General features: G+C 38.6%; 2 protein-coding genes across 3 annotated transcripts; both read right to left on the bottom strand.

Moving 5' to 3' along the window:
* Positions 1-7: 7 nt before the first annotated feature.
* mepcea (methylphosphate capping enzyme a) lies at positions 8-8,397 on the bottom strand. Of its 2 annotated transcripts, none has more exons than XM_084414428.1 (5): positions 7,812-8,397; positions 4,458-6,375; positions 3,294-3,512; positions 1,211-1,334; positions 8-1,127 (listed from the first exon to the last, which is right to left on the bottom strand). In XM_084414428.1, the coding sequence occupies exons 2-5, from the start codon at positions 6,342-6,344 to the stop codon at positions 1,075-1,077; spliced, it is 2,283 nt and encodes a 760-aa protein (XP_084270554.1). In that variant the 5' UTR covers positions 6,345-6,375; positions 7,812-8,397; the 3' UTR covers positions 8-1,074. The 2 variants fall into 2 exon arrangements, with proteins under 2 accessions (XP_084270554.1, XP_084270555.1); XM_084414429.1 differs by having other exon boundaries at positions 7,965-8,365.
* A 7,333-nt stretch (positions 8,398-15,730) lies between these two features.
* her1 (hairy-related 1) lies at positions 15,731-17,706 on the bottom strand (the record flags this gene model as incomplete). Its single annotated transcript, XM_084414590.1, has 4 exons — positions 15,731-16,515; positions 17,267-17,354; positions 17,439-17,534; positions 17,665-17,706. The coding sequence occupies 4 exons, from the start codon at positions 17,704-17,706 to the stop codon at positions 15,731-15,733; spliced, it is 1,011 nt and encodes a 336-aa protein (XP_084270716.1).

The following is a 17,706-nucleotide window of genomic DNA, read 5'->3' as shown; positions in this document are numbered from 1 at the left end:
TACAAACACATGTTATTTTGTAGTTTATTTTTCAATTTCGTCGAGTCCTTTGAATCAAAAGGACCCTTTTCAGAGATACACCAACTTTACATTTGCACATCAAAATACAAATGTGGGAGACAAATTTGTTCTCTCGTTTTAGTGCAAACTTTTAAATATGAATAAAACCAACAACAACAAGGTTACCTCAGTGGCGACAAGAACTCTGGACAAACAATTTACAAAATGTACATCAGTTTGTTAAACTTTTTAACAGTTGGAGAATCAGAACAGAACTTTTTATTAGAGACATTGGATCAGTAAACACTTTGTCATAGCAAATCAGCTAACCTGCAGCTTCAAAACTTTCAAGGACGAAATATGATCCTGTTATAAAATTGAGCTATTGGCTTTTGTTACTAGAAGTGGCGGCCATGTCTGTCTGTAAAACGGCTGATGAGAGACAGATGTCAAAAGCTTCCAATGATAACCATTTTTTGCGCAAAACTAAAAGGAAATATTAAGTACATGACAGCAACAACAAAAGAGCAAAAATCGGAAAACTGCAAATTTGTAACATGCTTCTTTCCTTTTGAGGAAAAAAGAAAAGAAAGATTTAACCAAACTTAACCACCAAACATTTTAATTCTTAGATGGTCTTTTGCCAATTGTGCGTAGACAGAGTTGCTCATTTCAATTTAATTTCAAATGAAAAACAAATTGTGTTTAACAGGATTTCCTTGGGATTTGATTTAATTTAATTTAACTTTGTGCTTCTTCGCATGACCGTCATCCTTTACGAGAGATCATCTTGCTTGAGTCGGGAAAAACTGATATGTAGCTAAAATTCTACAGTAGAGTCCTTGGAGGGATTTTTTTTTTTTTTGAGATTTTCCTTTGTTTTTGGAAGGAGAAAATAAAATCTTATTCAGCACCAATGAGATTCCATTTAAGAGTTCAAAATATTGAATGTCTCATCTCAATTTCAAAGAAAATGTTTGAAGTTCCATTGACTCGTTTTCAAAATGCTGGTTGTTTTCAAATTCTTCAAATTTGTGGATTTCAAAGTCAAAGGTGGCGGTCAAACTGGTGGTGTCACTTCTGAGGCGAGGGTCCTTTGTGAAAAATGTAGATTGGTCTCTGAAAGCCTAAGGCGAAGAAAAGAAATCAATATTAACATATATAGCACAATATCATAGGTGGGAATTGCAAGGCATTTCAAAGCGCTGACCTCTTGAGTAATTTTGTGGAGTTCCGATGAGCTCATAGCTGGAGAAGCCCACATCAGCAGTCAGGTAGGAGGAGAAGTGGTCCGGTTTTAACCGGATGCCATGGTAATTCTTACAGATGTCCTCCTGAGAAAAATCAAACAACAATTTGACTAAACAACATGTGCTCAACTTTAAAATGTCCTAAAATTACATTTCTAAAACTGACCATTTCAGCTTTAAATTCCACAAGTCATGTTCAAAATGTGTCAGTTGAATTCTGTATTATGTTGCAACTTTTCTTACAAACCATTAACCCACAATCAACAACACTGAACACTGGTGTCTCATATTGTTGTTGCATTTGTTAAGAAAAACAACGTTTTGAGGTAAATTTACTTTGTAACCATAATCATTTCTTGCTCAAGTTTGTCTTGGTGTGATATATTTGACTCCGCTGTAAGATTTGAAAAATTCTGTGGACATGGTTTTAGTTTCGCTGTGGCCCTGACCTGGAAAAACGATGTTTGTCATTTAAAGATACGGAGAATTTCCCAAATTGATTATTGCAACTCAAAGTTATTTGGAGATCATGGTCTACATTTAGTTAATAATGTTGCTACAGGGCTTTTAAAGGAATAGTTCACACAAAAAATAACATTTTGTCATTATTTACACGTTGTTCCAAACCTGTATGAGTTTCTTTCTTCTGTTGAACACAAAAGGATATATTTTAAAGAATGTTGGCAACCAGACAGTTGATGGCACCCATTGACTTCCATAGTATATCTTTTTTTCCTACTATGGAAGTCAATGGGTGCAGTCAACTGTCTGGTTGCCAACATTCTTTAAAATATCTTCTTTTGTGTTCAACAGAAGAAAGAAACTCAACAGGTTTGGAACAACTTGACAGTGAGTAAGTAATGACAACATTTTTGGGTGAACTATCCTAAGAGTTTAGATGATTTGGCACCACATTCCATAACCGATCTTCTCTCGGTCTCTCATGTCATCAAATACCATTTTTGTCTGTCCCAAAGTCAAGTTTAAAATGTTTTGATCCATAAAAACACCCCAAAATTCAAGATAAAACGGCAAAAAAGTGCCCCTATGAGTTACTTTTTTACTAACATTATAGTTAAGCAAAATCATAAAAGCAAGAGAGGCGTTTCTCCTGAATATCAGCACGATTGCAAATGTGATACTGATTTCATACATCAGATCAACAAACAAGTTAATACTATATGGAGTATATTGCCAGTTTTTGTCTCAATTCACAATGAAATCAGTTCAAAACAAACCCACAGGAGAACCGTTGCATGTCTCACAGTGAGCAAACACAGTGGGGTGTTGATGCTGAATAGGCAATAGGCAAAATAGGCATTTTTAAATGAATCAAGTGAGTGAATGATTCAATGACCTACTCATAAATGAAACGATTAGCCGTTCTGAACGAATCTGTTGAGTGAATGATTTAGTGACTCATTAAGACACCAACTGGCAAGTTTTATTGAGAAAAATCTCTTTTTTCCCCTATTGTTTTATATTTCTATATTCAAAACATCATATTTTTAGATGTTAATCTCATACCATTATTTATGCAACTGTAATTGCAGTTTAAATGCATCACAGATCTACCCTGGTAATCCAGAGTTCTCGCGAGAGCACAAGTTGAATTTGTTCAGCGAGTTTACTCTGGCGTCGAGTAATGATGCTCATTAAATATGCCCTTGTATCCGAGCTGCACCAATCACATCGGGTTATCTGATATAGGCGGAGCTAAACAGATGACGACAGCGCTGTGACATCGAAGTCATTAGTAAAACATTGCTATGGATGAACACCAGTTGTTTGAAACGGCTTTGGCCGCTACAATGAACGAGTTAGACTTGGCTTTTTATCTAAAAGAGGAACAGAAGACGCCGCTCGAATCGTTCCTTTGCAAGAAGGGCGTTATTGCTGTTTTGCCGACCGGATACGGGTCTGAATTTCCAGGCTAGCACAGATCATTCCTCTAAACAAAATCTGATCACAAGTGGCCATGGGACACACATTTGAGAACGCCAGGTTTAAAAAAAACGGACGTTTTAAAAAAAGGGGTCTTACAGTGAGCTTCTTTCTCTTGCTGTAGGAGCTCCAGGGTTGAGGCTCCAAAATGAAGAGTCCTCCTGGCCGCAAGTGATTGTATATCCTGTGGAAGAGCCGCTTGAGTCCAGCGTCACCCCAGTTCAAGTGGACCCATTTTGTCACACTCAAACATAGAATCACGTCATACTCTTCCTTCTGTATCTTCACCAACATATCACTTTCCAGCACATAGTTCCCCTGTGTAGGTTAGACAGAGTATTATGAAACAGGATAGACAAACAGTAGTATTTTAATACAAACACATTTTAAAAGTTACTGTACACCCATTTCCTTCCCTTGAAAATTATTTTGTAAGTTGTTCTGAGGGATTTTCACCTCCAAATCTCTATGATACTCTCTCATCTCTAGATGTGGCTCGGGTCACTCCATCATTGTAAGTCTACGAGTTTTTTTTAGTTTTAACAAGGTAAGGCCTTCATGTACTTGGGATGAGTATGCAATAGCAAATACACACAGCCAAGCCGAACCTGGCGACAGACCAAAGACCTAGATCATCAGATGCCAGTTTATCTTTAGCTATGCTACAACAACTAGTTCACGTGTGTGTGTGTGTGTGTGTGTGTGTGTGTGTGTGTGTGTGTGTGTGTGTGTGTGTGTGTGTCTAACAGCACTTGAGCTTGAACGAATAAAATAAAATTCTTGACACAATTGTGTGATTTAAACAGGAGGCTTTATAAAATTCAAACAGCTAAAACTACTATGAATGACAGGACTGCATGCATCTGTCATACACTGCATTGCATTCACTAGTCAACTGGTACCATTTACTGCTGCTAAGTTCAGTGCCATTGTGTTTAAATGTGTTATAGGTGAAGAGTGCATGTGTAATGCATCAACATATCGTATTTTGTACATTTCAAGAAATCACATTTATTTATATGGAACTTTATACTGTACAGATTGTTTCAAAGCAGCTTGATAGTGATAAACTGAGAAACAACAGCATTAATATTGCAAAATTCCATTATTCAGCTCAATTTTACACTGTGTGTATTGAAGGAGACATCAAACATACTTGATACAGCATTTATAAATGGAGCTTTAGAGCAAAACTTACCAGTCAAGTAAACATTAATTCTAACTCAAATCAGCAAAAACAGAAATTAAGTTTTTCAGTCTTACCTTGACAAAGGTCACATTGGCAGGGAAATCTCCAGGAGGGAGGCTGTTTGTGTCTGTCTCAGGCAAAGGGGGGCCAGCTATGGGTCCTCTTGAGATCCGGAGCGAGACAGGGAATGAATGCTTCCCATCAGGGAGACTTACCAATGCTCCATCTTCCATTTTCCCACTCCTTCCTCGCTGATCAGCCTCTGTGGATCCGCCTTTCTCTTCTCGACCAACTTCCATTCCTTCCCCGACCATGCATTTGTTCACTTTATCCGCATGCTTTGTTTTTTTCCCATCCCCATCCTCTTTCACAACAAAACTCTCTTTGTCCGTCTCCTTCCCCTGACTCTTTTCTTCCACCAAACCCTCTTCCATCCTCTCCCTCCCTTCCCCTCGATCCCTCTCCCCATTTTCCCCGGAACGTCGGGCCTGCTGCGTGTGGACCTCAGAGAGATAGTGCCGTATATTCTGCCGAGCGGCGTGTATCAATGCGCCGTCAATATCCAGGCCCACGATCCGTGCCGGACGCCAATTTTTGGCGATGGACAGCGTCAGGTGACCGGTGTTGCAGCCCAGATCCAACACAGCCTTCCCTCGGAACCACTCGGGATTAAACACACGCATGCGAGGATCCTCGCTCAGACCTGGGTTCCGATAGCCATAGTATTTATTATAGTTGCCGAACTGAAACTTCTTTTTCGGCTGGTTGCTGTTGTGCGGTGGCCTCCACTGGCTCGGATTTTGCTGCGGTCTTTCTGCTGCTCCGGTACGAGAGCCCGTTCCTGGGGTGTGAAAAGCCTGAGAAGGCCGTCCAGATCTCTGAGTCTGACCCCAACTTTTCACCTCATTTGCACTGTCTGCGTTCTCCAATCTGCCGCCGGCACGCCTGCGTTTGCGCTGCCTGTTTGATGGAGCATTGGTGGGGTTTGTAGATGGAGGTGCAGTTGAGGAGTCAATGGCTTTCTCCTTCACCTCACCGCCATTTGTGGTTAAACTGGGCTTATCCGAACACTGAGCCTCAAGAGTCGAGTCCGATAACGTCTGGTCCTCAGGAACAAGGGCGTTCACCACGCTTGAACACCTTTGTTGAACCCCCGAGTGCAACTGTGTTAAGGGGAGCGTTGTTTTTCCATCATCTTGTACGGTTGCACAGCCGTTAGACTCGAGTAAATCGATCTGTGTGACTCCTTCACCAAAACCTTTCCCACATCCTCCAGTGCTTGCTCCATGGTGCTTGTTTCGATGTCTTCGCCTGCCTCCGCTACTTTTTAAGGGAGACGTCAACTGACTTCTATCTCGTGCACTAAGGCAATTGAGATTTAGGGGGTCTGTGATATCTCTGGGTATCAGGATCTCTACAGGGTCTCTGTTTTTGGCGGGCAATGGCGAGGACTTGGGTGTCTCGGCATTAAGAGCCCGGTTCACCTCTTCATCCAGAAGGCTGTTAAGGTTGAGTGGGTCAAAAATGTTCCCGCCCAGCAGGAAATTGGTTGGCAGGACTGACTCGCTCTCGGAGTTGGCACGCCGTCGTCGTTTACCATAACTAGGGTGTTTGAATCCAGAACTCATAGTGTTGCGTCGCTTATTGACTTTCTGCTGTTGAGGTTTGGGCTGCTGGGTGCCATTTTGGGTTTGTGTAGACGATTCCACCCCAACATCCCCACTGTCACTCACAGCATTGTTGTCTGTGGCATTGGTTTTCTCTGGGTGCTCCACTAATGCATCACTTCTTGCCTTTTCACCACCCTCTTTGCTGAGGTTTATCACTGTGGTCTTGTCGGATGGATGGAGATCGTCAATGCTGGTAGCATTTCTAGTAAGTTCTGAGTGCTGTTGGGAAGTGGGGTCTGTTTGGCCCTCACAGGATAAAACAGTTCCTTTGTCAAATGACATCTCTATCATTTTTCAGGCTGAAGCTGGAGGAGACATGGATCTGAAATGAAAGCACAAAGCAATCATCCACAAATCCATGTGCACATGCAATAATTCAAAAAATAACTATCATACATATATACTCAAAAGAATTTAGCTATTTAGCTATTCAATCCTAAAGGATTCTTTAGTGACAGTCTAATAATTCAGCCAGACGATGTATAGTCCTGTATTTGGCTATTTTGTGCAATTGGCAGATTTACTGAAATGATTCTGTCTAGTTCAGGTCCAATTTATTTAAAGGGATAGGTCACCCAAAAATTACAATTCTGTCATTAATTACTCGCCCTCATGTCGTTCCAAACCCGTAAGACTTTCGTTCATCTCCAGAACACAAATGAAGATCTTTTTGATGAAATCTAAGAGCTTTCTCTTCCACCATTGACAGCTACGCAACTACGCAACTTCATAAAGAGATCATAAATCTAATCAATGTGAATTGAGCAGATTAGTCAATTTTTTGAAGAGACTCGCAAATAAACATTGATCAGCGACCATAAAGAGAAGCTCAAATGTGCTGTGTAATCAAGCGAACTCGTTTGAGCTTCAGTTTACAACTGATGTGTGAGTTGATAAATGTTTATATCAGAATAAAAGCCTAAATTCAATCTGCTCATCATATAAAGCGATCAAGTCTCTTCAGAAAATTTGGATTAAACTGCTCAATTCATATTGATTCGTTTTACGATCTTTTTATTAACGTTTTGAAGCGTCAAAGTGGTAGTTGTGTAGCTGTCAATGGAGGGACAGAAAGCTCTCAGATTTCATCAAAAATATCTTCATTTGTTTTCCAAAAATGAACAAAAGTCTTAAGGGTTTGGAACGACATGAGGGCGAGTAATTAATGACGGAATTTTCGTTTTTGGGTGAACTATCCCTTTAATAATTTTGGTTTGTCGATGTTGGGCAAATTAAGCAATTATCCAAATTTAACATTTTTGTTTATATCTATTTGCTATCATGCAATTTTACTTGTATATCAAAAAGCAAATATAGAAAACACAATAAATCCTAATAAAATGTCTCTTTCAGGATTCCAAAAGAGCTCAAAAAAGATATATATATATATATATATATATATTTTTTTTTTTTAAGAGTTTCTGATTATAATTCCTGATAAGATAAATAAGATAAAAATATATATATATATATTTGAAACTCTTCAGTAGCAACGTTATTTCAACACAAGTAAAGTTCTGATAAGGATGACAACAAAACCTTTAACAGAAGTTAAACAGAAGAATCCTTTTTACAACTTAAAATTATAAAACCTAAAGACTAATTTTTTTTTTTTTTTTGCATAAAACACGCATAAAGCTTAACGTTACCTGACGAAACACCTGTTAAACTGTTGTCAGCTGCTGACAACATCTGTCAAGTGTGCATAAAGAAAGTAAACGTTCAAGTTAGGTCAACGTTGGCAAAACGTCCACCCACCTTCAGTGTCAGCGAGTTCGCCTCCTCTCGTCTCGACACTGCTGTTATTACTGATTCTGTGTCTAAACTCCGCCTCCAAGCGTCATTTATGAATAATACATAGCACAGTAAAATCAACACGAAAAAACAGAAGAGAAAAAAAGGAAAAGATACCTAAACAGGATCAGTACTGTGTTCAGCACACAGCCCCGGGGCTCTAACTCTCTCCGCCCTCTCTTAAAGGTACACAGCCCAATGCCTGCCTCCCTCTCCAGCGGACGAAAGAAAAACCCACAACAGCTTGGTCAGTGTAAGCGACAGCTGTCCTTGCACATCCCGCACTGAAAACACCAGTGCATTAATACACACAGCTGTCCGCTGGCGTCAGATTCAGATTCAAAACAATACGGTCAGAGGACACACCCCTTAAAAATAAAGCTTATATGCGAACGAACCCCATTTTAGAATATCAGAAAAGCTGTGTGGAGTTACTGATCACAATGGTAGTTTTCTAAACCCTAACTGTTCGGCTAAATCACTCGGCTGAACTTACTAATGAGCTGCAGAATCACACTGAGAGAAACGGGGCTTTCGGTGCTTTATATATTTCGAACGCCTGATGACGTCGCGAATTGGCAGCTGAAGCAGCCAATAGCACATCGATTTTCCAGAAACCTTCGTTTCACTGTCCAATCATTGAATGTAGAGGGGCGGGATTAGCCTAGATTATTCTTTATAGGTGCCCCAGGTATGTGCCTGCGCATAAAAGTCAACTTTATTAAACAGACACCGTGAATTGTGCCGCGACCTCGTTAAACTTCCCGTATATGACGCATGTTTCACTTTATTCCATTACAATAAGACGGTGGTTTTGTTCGTAAGTGTTTTTGGCTGTTGTTTACACGTTTACACTCTGCACACTTCCTCACAGGCAAGCAACAAGACGCCCCGTAGCTTTTCTGTCCAGCATGCAAGGAAACGACATTTTGACAGACAGTATCCTAAAATGCACATTCTGCAACTGATGACTGATTATTTATATAGTGTTTACTTCCGTAATTGCTTGCTATTTTAAGATACAAGCAGAAGCATTTGGTACCCCGCCCCCGCGTGTGGTTGCTGTGCATGGCGTACCGATCGAGCCACTGGGATTTGTAGTCCTCAAGGTTGGTAGTCCCAGCACACCCCTACTCGTGCACATTTGCGTATTATTCAAAGGCACAGATATAAGTGCAATACATATAGATTAAAAATACATTCCTATAGCTGTTTTAACAAGTCGTAGTTCACAGACAGTTTTCCCTGTTAAAGTAGGCTAAAAGCTGTGAGGGGGGAGTATGAATGAACTTAGACATATGACAGTCAAGTTTGAAGAAATGCCATAAGGTCAGGGCCATAGGCAGGGTTTTATAATCACAGAGGTCCCAAATTTGAAGGGGGATCAGGGGCTCCCAGAGAAAATTTGTATCTCTCTGGATATACATTGGCCTATGTGCATTTAAAGACGTTTGAAGGCCAAACAGCTTTAAAACATGTCAGTGGGCAGTAGATTATTTGTCAATCCCTGCTCTCTCCATTGTCTCCATCACTCTTTCTTTTTCTCTCAGTCTCCATCTTGCCCCGTCTCTTCCCCTCCTAAAGCTGTGCTTTGATTGATTAGTCTTTTCATTTTTATTTTTAGTAAACATTAGGGTCAACTGATAGATAAGTTAATTTAAGACTACCAAGAAAGCTAGGTATCTAAGTTTATTAAATTAATTCACAATATGCACATTCAAATCATAGGATGAAAACTGCTTTGTTAATGTTTCTTGTCCCCTGACATTGACAGTTAGCCCGGCTATATTTATTACATTACATGAATGCTATGTAAATTATAGGCCTATATTTCAATTCAAAATGGCGAAATTAGACAAAAGTGTATTAGTTTGCCTGATTATTTTTGTTGGTTGTTTCACATAGCTGTTTCACATAGCTGCTTACATCTTATCTTGCACTTTATGACTGTTAAAAACTGAAGGGTCGCGCTACAACTCGCTCCCAGCAGATACTCTGATGTGATTGGTTGGTCATCTCAAATATTTTGACATTGACGAGCGATGACAGGCCGCAGACTCGTTTAGCCTACACGACAACAATATGCTTAAAACTGTTAAAAAGTTTTTCCTTTAGAATTTTCCACGTAGGAATGACACCATTGTCAAAACAATCACCGTGAAAAGGACTACAAACGCTGTATTCTGCTGCCAGGCCGTTAGATGGCGATGAAACACTATTGACTGAACACGTAATGGGCATTTGTGCATGACGTCATCGTTTTCAGAGATTCACGTTTTTGTTGTTTACACGGAGACCGTTTTCAAAACCGTGCATTTTGAAATCCGTTTTCAAAAGTTTGCGTTTTCAGACACCAAAAATGCTGTTGTCGTGTAAATGACATGTAAAAAGTTTTCATTTTTTAGTTGAAAACGGTGTCGTGCAAACAGCCCCTCAGAGGCAGCTCACACTATACCATTTTCAACTCAAAACGTAAAACCTTTTATGCGTTTTGGCTGGTCGTTTAAACAACAAAGTTTTGGTTGGCTGAAAACGCAAACTTTTTAAAACGGGTTTCGAAGTGCAAGTCTCAGATTATTAATCTGGTATTTTTTTATATACAGTGGATTTGGATTTACTCATTTAAATCCATTAAACTACAACACTGTTTGGCCAAAAGGTATCAAACCACCTGTAAATTACTCAGAATATTTTTCTCTGTAATGCACAAGACTTGTTTATCTGATTATTTATCTGATCTTTTTTATAAGGTTTATTTTTCAGATTTCAGACAACACCTTTTGGCCTAAGGCATCAAACCTACTGTAAATTACTCCAAATTTTACTCTCTATAAAGCACAAGGCTAATGGATTTAAATGGGTTTAGTACTATATATAAAAAATACCATATTAATAATTTGAAAAATAAACCTTTAAAAAAAATTAAAATCTGAAAAATATAAGTCTTATAAAAAAATATCAGATGAATAATCAAGAAAACAAGCCTTGTGCATTACAGAGAATAATATTCTGAGTAATGTACAGGTGGTTTGATACCTCTAGGCCAAACAGTGTTGTAGTGTAATGGATTTGCACTTACAGTATTGCATACATTTAAATTTCAGAAATGATTATAAAATATGTGTAAAGCTAATTCCAAAAACAGAGCCTTGAGGAATAAAAGGGATATTTTTCTGAACAATTCACAGTTGGTTTGATATCATAACGTCATATAGTTAAATTGTTTAATTGATGGGCTAATTAATATATATTTTATTTGTTGAAATTAAGCCTTGTGCAATGTAAAGGACATTTGTTTATGCATATATGAGTTGGTTTGGGCTGAAAACATGAAATGCGCAGAGTTTAATGGGTATAAATCAAATGTCTAATGAATGTCAAACGTTAAAGGTGCACTGTGTAAATTAGTGATGGGAAACCGATTATTTATTAATTAAGATTAATTTGTAGCCTGGTCAATGGATTCACATATTGATCAATAATATAAAATATAGCCTTCAAGTAGGGTATGTGATCATAATTACAGGAATTGTAATTGAAAAAATATTTTTGGGTGTTCTGTTTAAAAAATATATAAATTATGTTATAGAGAAGTGTAGTGTCAAATCATTTAAATTATTCCTCCTCCATAATCATTTCCCTTTTTATGCATCAGATGATGTCGCGATTCTCGTGAAGCGGCAATTTTTTTCAAACCAGCTGTCCTGACCTTCCGAGACTGCATGACGTTTGAAGCTTCAAAGCCAAAAGATGTTGTCGTCTGAGACAGACAACAGAGAGTAGCCAATTAAAGGGGTGGTATAATACCCCTTTTTACAATATGTAAAATAAGTCTCTGTTGTCCCCAGAGTGTGTATGTGAAGTTGTAGCTCAAAATTACCCCGCAGATCAATTTTTACAGCATGTTAAAATTGTCCCTTTTTGAGGGTCAGTAAAAGCGCGTCGTTTCGTGTGTGTCCCTTTAAATGCAAATGAGCTGCTGCTCCCGGCACAGAGGGAGCTGTTGTAAGATGCCTACAGAGTGACATGATATTGCATTTGTGTTACTTTCTGTATTGCATGTGAAAAGATGGATGCGCTTCGAAGGGAGTAGGGAATAAGGATGCTCACTTCCGTTTGGAATTTTCCATTTATCTGGGGCACGTTCAAGTTCAAAACGGTGCGCAACGTTTTGCTACGGTTTCCGGGTTGAACGTCATGTTTCCTGGAAACGGCGTGCACCGATGTGCAACGTGTGCAACGGGGTTTGAGATACGTTTTCTCTTGTTTGGTGGGTGTGTCAGAACTGCAGTCCAATCAGCAGCAACATGTAAATAAAGCACGCGGTATTAAAGTGAACTCGCACAATGGGTTCAAGGAAAGTAATTTACAAATGTGTTTGATGCAGCTCGGTATACGCAACAACTGAGGATATTAGAAGACATGTTTGTCCTAAGTTTTATTGTAAAAATATAGGATATCAACATAATGATGTAGTTGTTTATGTTTAACTTCATTGCAAGTGTATGACTTTTGGTATAGAAATAAACAATGGTAATTAAGTGCTTTTCCTAAAAATGAGAAAGAAAATACAGGGTATTAAAACAGTATGAACTACAAATAAAGTCAGTATGTGAGGCTAAATAGATGTGTTTTAGTCTGAATTAGGTAAGATGTGTGCTTCCATTTCAGTTTCCACAAATCCCTTCACTCGATTGGGATGTTCTTTTTTGTTCTGGGCGGCAAGTGCAGTAACTGTAACATCGGGCATATTTTGTGGTATTAAACACATATTTATACCGACTTCATCAGGCTCAGAAAATTATTCACAAACAACACAAAGAATGGCCTTCTCAGCTGCCATAGTTGCAACTCTTGCGTCATCAGAACAGTGTGTTCAACGCATCACCGTTTCTGTTAAAAACGCAGCCATGGCTACACATGCATAAGTAATATATCACGTGAGGCGTAAAACGAATGTATGGTGTAATGTTACAATTGTTGCAGCATTTTTCGTTTTCGGGGGTTAGATGGTAGACCAGAGGTCAAAGTCCAGGTTTTTGGAGATCTGTCCCAGGGAATGTCCGCATTTTACTGCACGTTCAAACCAAAATGCAAAATACAGTGCAAAAAGCCCGACTTACATCAGACTGCTGGTTGTCAGAACAGTCGTGTAGTAGTGATCATTTTTCACCAACAGAGGGGGCTGTGCGAGCTGCAATGATTTCTTGGTTGAGCTCCTAACTTGAAGACTATTTAGGATATAGGCCTAACGTAAAACATTTATAAAGTAAAGAAAATAAACAAATGAACCAAAATTTTGTAGGCTACCTAAAGAAATAAGTAATGTAAGTTACATTTTCAAGTAACTTCAATTCTTTAGCAAATGTAATTGCATCTCTAAAAAAATTTTATATCAATAGCCTACATTGGAGATACTCAATTTACAAATGAAAATAGCCATAAAGACATTCAAACAAGGTTCGGAATTGTTTCTTTTACTTTTATGAATATGAAATTTACCAAATGAAATCATAAGAGTCATCATAAAATTAACAGATGCATTTTTTATTCAAAATAGGCTATATAATACCATCTGTGGTAAAATCATCAAAGAAATAATAATCTTCCCAGAATTTAAAAAAAAGATGTAGTATATTTTTTTCTGGCTGATCTGAACAAAATTAGCTATTTTAATCAATATCCATACATTTTGATAAAGTATAGCTAGTTACTAACATAAATATTATGAAGAACTTTGAACTTTTTACTGTTAATGTCCACCCCATTTAGGCTAAATGAAGTACGGGTTCAATAGTCAATAATTGCATCCCTTAAAACTCATCTTTGATCTCCAAAATTTCCTGTGATAAAAATTATTCATGCCTTAAAGCTTGAATGTAACTCTATCCTTGCTTCATTTAGTATACACAGAGCCATGAATATGCAAATGAGCCCCGCCTCCACTCACTCTCTACAAGTCGATGTATCAGAATGGTAATGCATTTTATGTATCGCTCTCTACAACGTCGGACACATAACGGTAATTCATATGATTAGCCTTTTGCTTATCAAACAGCTAATAATGTGTTATTAATGTTACAATATTAGTCAGACTGCTGCTGCCTTCTTAAAATCAGCATCCTTACAAACGCTTTGAACAACTCAGAACGTCAATGGAGAAAGGCATAAAGTTCATCATAACATCGTAATAGGCTATCATATACATAATTTCCCCGCTATATTGCTAAATACCTGATTTTTCATATCAACAGAAAAATACACCGGGTTAACCTGGCTTTCTCTTGACTCCACTGCTTCAGAGCGGTCATATAGTTAATGATATGCTAAAGCCTGCCTGAACGTTGATCTGATTGGTTACAAGGTAGTTTGCGACGTAAGAAACAACAGCGATTTCAAACTGCGTTTTCACTACAGTTTTAAGGAGAAAATACTCAGCAAAGGTGTTATCTTATCAATTTGCATAATGGTTTGTCTTTATTAAATTAAAGCATATGAAAAACACCACATAGACAAACATTAAAAACTTTAAGGGGCAACATATGGCTTCTCATTAACATCAATAGATCTGTGGGGATTGCTTTTATCACAGAATAATATTCTCTATATTTAATAAGAAATGTCCATTTATTCATTAACATTTTCATAAGAAAGCAACTGAGCTGACTGATCTAAATGCTCAGATAAAAAGTAAATTCCTCTATCCATCCGACTCTGTAAATAAAGAGATTTCCGAACCATGACGGACTTTCGACGAGACTTGAGCAAGCACTGTTATGATCAATTATCAAAGAGACAAATATTGGTTTCGAGGTAGTCAGTCACATACTAACTCATGTGAAATTAAAGTAATACTGTTTGTATGCACTATATAACAGGGCCTGGACTGTATGTTTTGCACACACACACACACACACACACACACACACACACACAAAAAAAAAAACAATTAGACTTGCAACAATTACATATGCAGACAGCCCATGCTTAGTGCTCAAAATGAGCCTGAAATGCAAAAGAAGCCTATTAGGGATGGTGGAGGTCCATTTACAATAAGCACAAACATAAAATAACATTTGAAAAAAAAAAAAAGTGTAATTATATAGACCATAGAGAATATTCACAGTTTGTGAAAATATTAAATACAATCAGAAAATGTTTTAAAAATATATGTTAAATGCAGTATTATGTTCTCATATTTATTTTTGCAATGTGTTTTTGCTAAGTTATAATTTTGTTATAACAGAATACTGTTTCAATCTGTTTTCATAGTGATTTTTGGTGATACCAGTTAGGGTCAGTCTGACCAGCAAACATAATCATAAATATTATAATAACAGTTGCCTATATGAAACCCATAACATACAAATTAAAAATCCATTTTGATCACTGAAAATGACCCCCAGAAATCTGGTCACCTCATAAATGGGAATTTGTCTTTGTTCATAAATGTATTGCTGACATTATGACCCAAGAAAAAAAAAAAAGATGACGTTTTTGTAAATAGATAGAGTGTGTGTATAAAGAGGAGTCATACAAATTAACAAAATTATATAGATTTAATAAGTGAAAAAAGCACGATTAATTTATACAATGTACAATAGGGACACAATAAATATATTTACACAATTTGTACAAAATAAAGAATTTTAGGTAGGAAAATAGTATGCAGAACAAAGGAATGTGACAGTGGGAATGGGGAAGCACATCCGTGAACAGTCGTCACACAGAGATCATCACAGAGCTCCTAATGTTTCGCTCACCTTCACCTTTACATGTGAGACTAAGAAGTCTTTTCCATGTGAAGACCAGGGAACTCTGATGGGAAGATGTCGCTGGTGTTGAACTGCTGAGCTCTAAGTCTCTAAGTGTTTGAGTTCTGCTCACCAGGGTCTCCACAGGGAGTGTGTCTGGTTGTGGAACAGAGCTCGCCTCAGAGTCCGGGGTTGGCTGGAGGGAACGGAGCCAGTGGGACGCGCTGGAGTTGGGGATCCCACAGAGACCTGAAGATGAGGACCTGGGACTACAGGGGTTGGGAGACTCCAAGAGGATGATGATGATGATGATGACGAAGAGTCGCTGGAGAGTGGTGAGATAGTGGGAGGGAAAGAGAAATGGCAGGGTATCGAGACGTATGTGGGAGAGCTGGAGAAAGGAGGAGAGCTGCTCGAGTAACAAGGAGAAGGTGGAGGAGAGATGGAGTACGGAGGGGAAAGGTAGGGATGTGTTAAGGGCTGTCCTGTGGGATGAGCGTGGTGGAGCATAAAAGATGTGGGATACAAACTATTGGTGTAGGAAAAGGGCTCAGTGTTGGCTCTCATTGGGACGTCTGATCTGCACGTCAGCTCTGCATTGGGGATCCATGGATGATGATGATGGGACGCTTGGCTGCTGGAAACCCTGCTTTGGGGGAGAGTGTTGCTGTAGGAGTCGAGGTGGTGACACAGGCCTTGAACGAAGCCGTCCCGCTGAGAAGGATCCACACAGTCGATGAAGCTGGCCAGGCGGGAGACGCACTCCTTAAAGCCGGCTTTGTAGATTGGATTGGAAGGCATCTGTGTCTGGGCATTGATGGGCTCGGGGACTGAGGCGAAACGCACACGGGGTCTCGACGAGAGCAGGGTCGGAGCGCTAGCATCGTGTGGGTCTGGGTCTTTGCTAGAGTCGCCTGAGGTGGGACGTGGAGTTAAAGGTGTTCAAAAGAGGAAAAGTGCAAAAGCAAGAAGAGGAAGGGGTTAATAGAGTGTTTAGGTGAGACAGAATAACATTAGGTTTTGATTTATGGTTGTTATTGAAGGTTCATTCAAAAGGAACGTTTGAGAAATCGAGAATTTAAAGCAAAGTTAAAGGAACATTTAGGAGGAAGAAGAAAATGGTTTTGGTTTATTGATTGCCAGAATGGAAAGTCAGAGTGTGAGGTAAGTTATTTTGGGGTTAGATGATTGAGAAAGAGAAGATAAATAGGGAGGGGGGGAGGAGACAGAGACATAAAATCAATTAGAAACATCACACTCAGAGGAAACTCAAATATCAAATCAGCACTTAAAGGGATAGTTCATTTTGCCATCATTTACTCACCCTAAAGTTGTTCCAAACTTGTGTGAATTTCTTTCTTCTGCTGAACACAGAAGATATTCTGAATAATGTTGGTACTAACCATTGACTTCCATAGTGAGTCAATAGGTGAAGTTAACTTTGATTACCAACATTCTTCAAAATATCTTATTTTGTGTTCAACACAAGAAAGAAACTCATACAGGTTTGGAACAACTTGAGGGTGCGTAAATGATGACAGAACTATCCCTTTAATCTAGAGATGTATAGCCTACACAAAAATAAGGTCAATAGCATCATTTTAAGATATAAAATATGGGTATACGTTTAATCTTCGATTAATAAAGTATAGACAGAAATCTTACCTTGACTAATTCTCGCAGCTTTTGTCCTAATGTATTCAACGGTTAACTCCAGAATTTCAGCCTTCTCCAGTTTGGGGTTTTGAAGTCGCTGTAAAAGTGAATGTAAACGCATTATGTTGTTGAAACATTCTAGTGCTCATGTTAATATTAAAAACTGGATTTCCTTTCTTACCGTGTCTAGAGTGTTATCCAGGAGAAGCGTTCGCAGTTCATCTAAACGCTGGTTAATCCGGTCTCTCCGTTTCTTCTCGATAACCGGTTTCAAGATCTAGACGGAGCACAAAATAGATATGTAATTTAGTCATATATTGAAAACGTAAAACCTTTTCTTTTTTTTACTTTAAAAAAAGAAAGAAAGAACTCCTCACTATATTATGGCATAAGAAAGAAATACTCACTCTCTTGGTTGGTCGTCGACTTGCCATTTTTGGAGTAACCAT

The sequence above is a fragment of the Rutilus rutilus genome, assembly GCF_951802725.1.
Source record: "Rutilus rutilus genome assembly, chromosome: 7".
Taxonomy (NCBI): domain Eukaryota; kingdom Metazoa; phylum Chordata; class Actinopteri; order Cypriniformes; family Leuciscidae; genus Rutilus; species Rutilus rutilus.
This window is presented reverse-complemented; position numbering and strand designations above follow the sequence as displayed.

Bases quoted from the DNA above. Each gene is read 5' to 3' on its own strand.
- mepcea (XM_084414428.1), bottom strand. From the start codon at position 6,344: ATGATAGAGATGTCATTTGACAAAGGAACTGTTTTATCCTGTGAGGGC. The intron at 1,335-3,293 runs GTAAGACCCCTT...GATTTTTCTCAG, and splicing joins GCAAGAGAAAGAAGCTCACT to GAGGACATCTGTAAGAATTA. The intron at 1,128-1,210 runs GTCAGCGCTTTG...TCTTCGCCTTAG, and splicing joins TCCACAAAATTACTCAAGAG to GCTTTCAGAGACCAATCTAC.